The sequence below is a fragment of the Primulina huaijiensis genome, chromosome 8 (genome assembly GCF_012295235.1).
Source record: "Primulina huaijiensis isolate GDHJ02 chromosome 8, ASM1229523v2, whole genome shotgun sequence".
Lineage (NCBI taxonomy): Eukaryota > Viridiplantae > Streptophyta > Magnoliopsida > Lamiales > Gesneriaceae > Primulina > Primulina huaijiensis.
This window is the reverse complement of record NC_133313.1, coordinates 20716515-20722439: the sequence shown is the minus strand read 5'-3', so window position 1 is coordinate 20722439 and position 5925 is coordinate 20716515. Positions and strand designations below refer to the sequence as shown.

The window sequence follows — 5925 nt, the reverse complement described above, 5'->3', positions numbered from 1 at the left end:
GAGTATAATTGACTGGTATCATTCAATTGACAAGATGATTTTAAATCTGAAACCGCTGTTTGAATTTGATTGTGCATGATACATTTCTTCTCCGAAACCCATCTTGGAAATCCCGAGTGTACGAGGAAGAGAAAGTCTAACATGTGAATCTAGATGCATCTATCTTCCACCTGAGGAGTCACCATCTTTCTATGTGGAAGCTGCTGCTGTTTGTTAGCAAAACTTCTACCCGTGTTATAAAATGCAAGTCTTTTTTACTTTTATAATCTTTTATCAACATGGATTTTATCGAGTTTTTATTCAAAATACTTTTTATTCCAAATATGATAATAAAAATACAAAAATTCTCTTGAGACGATATATATATAAAAGAAACTTTGCAGGCTTTAATAGTTGAATTTCTAACACAAAATTGGAGCCGGTAAAGTATAGTCCTCCAATATCTTATTTATATTCTTTTGAAACATCATAGTTATACGCCCATGTGACTCAAATTCAAGATCTTATAATGAAAAGTTCAAAGATCTACTGTCAAACTGTTTAGTGTGGTCATATAGCTATTAAAAGATCATGTAGATAGAGATATTCGAATCATAACCTTCCATACACACAGACACATCAATATGTACATATCACGTTGAAATTTTACATGTGAAGCTGGGACACAGCAATAGCAGCACCAATTAAGTTCAGCATATTTCTGGACACAAGCAACCAGGATGTAATTCAAACGTATTACAAAATAAAGTTTCCTATTTACAGATATACATACATATGCATATACATGTATGTATGTGTTAGGAGGAGGTCTCCAACGCTGTGCTTCAATCAACCAGGTACAAAATAATCCATCTTGTCCACCGGCAGATTCAATACTGATGTTCCAACCTATAGTATGCAGGTCAAAGTTAAACGAATTAAACCAAATCACGAATTAAACCCAATCAAGTCGGCACAAATGTTATTTGATTTATATTTCACACTATCAAATGTAACCACCTCGATCATATTCGAATACATTACAAACCCAAGTTGAGCAAAATTTATTTTGTTTAACAGCTTCTGTGCCAACAGGAGCTTAAACAAACTAATGAGGTCGAACAATATTTTTGAGCATTTGCTCAATATAAAAAAAAATTGCAATATTTGCTCAATATTACTCAATAATTTAGATCTAACATCACTAATTGTCTTTGTATTAAACTTCAATTCGAGAGCAAATAGTTCAATTCTTAACTTTCAAACCAACTAAAACAAATTCTTACTTAACCTCAAATTACAAAATATCCAACTTAATTTGGTTAACTTGCAGCTTCTGCCTGAACCAATCCTCGGGTCCAAGAACACACAAAAACATGTGTATGGTGATCAATCCAAGACCTTAGAAGTTCAGATCTTTATATTTAAATACAACGCATCTCATAGATTAACCAAACCATCACTATCCAAAAATACAAAATCAAGTGTTGTTGAGAGATGAATGGAGGAAAGAAATACTTACTTCATCGAATGGTACAAAGACAAAAGGAGTTAAACCCCTTCTATGTGAAATTGCTGGAACGTCAGGATCATGTGTTTCATCTTCTTCCCATCCTTCAACTACTCCAAGAATCTCCTCATCCGGCCCGCTGGCCTCCGCATCGTTCACACCACTGGTAACAAGTGAAAGGAGATCCAATCTATTGTTAGCACCTACTGTTGTACCCCTTAACCTGGATGACATTGCAAAAAGGTAGAGAATCGCCAAAATGCTTAGAAAGATATGGAATCTTAATATACACTAATAAATAGAGAAAATTATCCCAGTTAAAGGATCTTCTTTTAATGTTCCAAATGCAGTGAACTCTATAGATACCTCAACCGGATTCTTAGCACAGTTGGTCGCAAGCCAGGATACAAAAGAGCAGCTTCAACCTGCAAATGGTTGTATTATTTAATATAATGTACCTCACAAAAGTTAAAAAGCTTTGGACAGCAAATAGGAAAACCTAACCTTGTCTTCAGTAAGCGTGTACTGCCCGCTAAAAACACAATCAGCTTTCGTGGCCCGAAAATTCATGCATTTCACCACATCTTTTACTTTTTGTGATGAATTCTATCGAAATTGCCAAGAAGACAATAAGTATCAGAATCAGATGCTGTAACACAATTCCTAAACTGGATCCAAAACCCAGTTAAGAATTCCGACCTTATAGAGAAACCTTCCAGAAGGATAGAATCTCAAGTACCGAAAATAGCACACCTGAAATGCAAAACAGAAAGGGCTGGTTACATAATTATCTTACATTCAGGGAGATATAGCAGTAATAGGAACGTAAACCAATAGACTTCGTTTACTTTCTTGGATAATAACACACGAAAAAAAATCTTTTCTTTTTCTGTATAATCCTTTTCTTCAATTGTTTTAGGTGGTACTTCTTAATCATGAGCTGATAAAAAACATTCAAGACTTTGAAACAAATAGCACAATGTGCTTCCAAAGATTAAAATATTACTACAAATGACATCATAAACATGACAAATCAGAATTAAATTTGCTGGAGTTTTTCAATAATGAGGCAAGAATACATAATGGATTATTCATAAGCATCGACAAGACAAACGAAAATGAGGAAGGGATAAAATCTAATGAATTCCATCTAGCTGTTAGCTAACACAATCTATTTTCTCATTAAAGTACACATTATCAACCAGGAATCTCAAGGCACGTTTTTTATGAAACTTGCGCCAAAAATCTATCAGAGACTATCACAACTGAATAAATAAAGCATACAATATGAACTGGATTACTGATCTTCCACTCTGCAATTCCAGCACGAATATAGGTATTCCGACTGACATAAAGACCTACAAATTCAAGCATTAGTGCATGAATTAGAAAAACCGACTGACATTTAGATACATAATTCCATCAGTACAAGCCCAAAAATATAAAAATAAAAGTAAAACCTCAGCAAACTAAATTTTTTAAATGTCTGAAATGCTAGCAGCAAACCATAGAAGCCAAACATTTTCGCTGCTAAAAAACTATGTTAAGGTTGACTAGTTCTCATCTTCAAGATACCCTCAATTAAAACAGTAACCAACAGATTTCAATATTCTGTCCATCTCCAAAACGTACCATATGAGTTTACCACGAATAGAGGAAAGTAAATCAAGCCATAGAATCCAATTACCAGTAGTTTCATTCAACTATTTGCAATACTTTTGTAACTACTTATCCGGAGTCCAACGGGATATGTTTAACAAAATACGCTGGTAAAACGGGATACACTTAATAAATCTTACCATCAGTTCAAAGTCTTGGCCTTAAGAGCCACTTCTGTAACTACTTATCAGGAGTCCAAAGGGATATGTTAAACAAAATACGCTGGTAAAATAGGATACACTTTAACAAATCTTACCATCAGTTCGAAGTCTTGGCCTTAGGAGCCACATTTTCTTCCATGAACCATCATACTTAGAATGAAGAATCTTATAATTTTCTGTTAGTCCATTCACCTAGTCACGGAAGATCAGAACTCAGAATGAAAACTGGAATACATAATTACAAGGAAAAGATTAACAGAAATAACAGTGTGTCAGCATATACCTGCCAAGCTTTTAAACAAGCATTGCGCCAAAACACAGGGATACGTATTGTATATCTCCATTTTCGACAAACACAAGTTGCCCTCCCTAGGGTATATGGAGTCATTCTTGAAAAGATCTGCAATTAAAACACTGCATTTATGAACTCTGTGGGTACACACCTTTAAAGTAATACCGCAAATAGATTATATGATTGACATATGACCACGAGAGTCGACTGAAACTATCTTTCTTTGAAGAAAAGAATCCCAGTTTTGGAAACTAATAATAGAAACGAACAGGACTTGGAGAACACAGACAATCCTAACCAGTCATCTCAACCGCAATCCATGACCATACATGGTAGCCCACAAATCACAATCCTATATATTTTCACCTAAAAACACAGTTGTAGAAATCGAGGGTTTAGAATCGCACTATATGACAAGGCTTCAAGTATGCAGTATCTTAAGTTCTACTAACTGAGATTAGCCTTAATTGGAATTCATCAAAATTTCATTAATGAAACATTAGGAGGAAGATAGGAGAAGAATTATTGTCCGGGTAACTCTGTCAGTTCATTGTCTTTCTGGAAAGGAATCATAAACCTAAAGGTGCCTCTGTGGATTAACATTGCATTATCCAGCCAAATCTTATCTCAAAAAGTTCAGTTTTAGTTTCGAGAACAAGTTCATAATATTATTGGATATAACTCAAAACAGTGGCCTAATCATCACGACTCAAACGGTGGCCCACTAATACAACCAAGTACCTCTTTTATTTAAAAAAAAGGAAGTTATCGTGTAAGCAGAAATAAAACACGAATGCAGGAACAAAAATCATGACACTGTCAGCCTAAAATATATGCTTACTTCGCAGAAGAGTCATACCTCCAAAAGCAACTCATCGGGTAAGCGCATGTGTATAAGTGCTGGATCAACATATGGTTTGCCACTGACGCTCCCAACAGGAGCAACAGGTCTGACATTAATCCCATAAAGATCTGGAAATCACAAAAATGCATAAAACAACATTCTAACTCAGCAAATTAATGTAAAAAAAAGGTCCTGCGTAAAAATGTAGACAACCCCCTGAAATTGGTTCAATAAATTTAATAAATCTAAAATAAGTGACCGGAAATATGATTAGTTATAAACTTATAATTACCTAGCCATGGCCTTTGCGTTACGAAAAATCGCGCAGCCCTCAACCGAGAAGCTGATTCAAGCTCAGCTGCAAGGTTTGCCGCACTATCTAGTAAAAACAAACAGCTTCTTCAGAATTTTCCAACAAATAATGCATAAACACCAATATGGTCCACCCTAAACAACAAGACAATTACCAAAGATCCCAGGAGATGAATCAAATAAACAACCGACATAAAAGTAATGCAAGTTGGAAAACTGTTTAAAATCACAGATAAGTTTACACTGAAAAGAGGAAAATTTAGTGATTAACCCCAAATTCTAAGCTGAAACCCACTGAATTCAGACCACAAAATAGAGAATTGGACGCTCGTAGATAAAACCTAGATTCCCAGATAAACAAATTTATAACATGAATTAGGTAAGAAGATTGAAATCCTCATACCTGAAGTCATAAGTCTGTGAAGCGATTGTGTTCCTCCTCCGCCGACACTGCTGGAAATTCGTTATTTCCTAGTTTGGATGGACATGGAGGAAAGGAAGATTCAACGATTTCTCTGTCATTGTATTAAAACCTCAGCCAAACACTCGACGGGTCGAACCCTACTCTGCCTCTCAATTATTAAGCCATTTTGTTATACATATATAAATATGTTCAAATTATCATTTTTAAGTAAAATTATACATATCGGACACTAATTAGTTAAAAATATTTTATTTATCAATTGTAACTAATTTTTTATTTTATGTAGGTTAAAATATTTATGAAATAAATTATAAATTATTTAAAAATAAGGATTGTTTTTTATAATAAATAAATGAGCATACCAGCTTATTAAAGATAGTTACTATAACAGTCAGATTTTTAGTAATATAGTAAGAGATATAAAACTATGTAATATATATTTAATCATGTGTTAAGAATATGTAATAAGTATTATGATGGATAATAATATATTAAACATGATGCAAAAACAATCAAGTCAAAAAGGATAAAACAATACTAGACATGGACTGGTAAATATCAAGTTCAATTTCATATTCTCATATTCATATGCTGAATATTAGATATTAATTCGGGAAGAAAAATCAAAGATATGAGAAGAATTAAGCATAATATAATACACAAGAAATCATAGGCTCGGTTTGAAAAAAAAAATTTATAAAATATTTTAAAATTTGTTTTAAGAATAAATATATGTTTGGATAA

At 33.6% G+C, this 5925-nt stretch overlaps 1 protein-coding gene across 2 annotated transcripts; it reads right to left on the bottom strand.

Annotated features, from left to right (window-relative positions):
* Nucleotides 1-558: 558 nt before the first annotated feature.
* On the bottom strand, nt 559-5344 carry LOC140983337 (F-box protein 7-like). Of its 2 annotated transcripts, none has more exons than XM_073450337.1 (11): nt 5161-5344; nt 4738-4824; nt 4461-4573; nt 3593-3709; nt 3405-3501; nt 2774-2847; nt 2189-2242; nt 1994-2095; nt 1856-1914; nt 1502-1712; nt 559-888 (listed from the first exon to the last, which is right to left on the bottom strand). In XM_073450337.1, exons 1-11 carry the CDS (start codon nt 5168-5170, stop codon nt 829-831), a joined length of 984 nt encoding a protein of 327 aa, XP_073306438.1. In that variant the 5' UTR covers nt 5171-5344; the 3' UTR covers nt 559-828. The 2 variants fall into 2 exon arrangements, with proteins under 2 accessions (XP_073306438.1, XP_073306440.1); XM_073450339.1 differs by having other exon boundaries at nt 1502-1652.
* Nucleotides 5345-5925: the final 581 nt, after the last annotated feature.

Bases quoted from the DNA above. Each gene is read 5' to 3' on its own strand.
- LOC140983337 (XM_073450337.1), bottom strand. The intron at 4,574-4,737 runs GTAATTATAAGT...TGTGATTTCCAG, and splicing joins AACGCAAAGGCCATGGCTAG to ATCTTTATGGGATTAATGTC. The intron at 2,096-2,188 runs GTCGGAATTCTT...CAATTTCGATAG, and splicing joins CTGGAAGGTTTCTCTATAAG to AATTCATCACAAAAAGTAAA.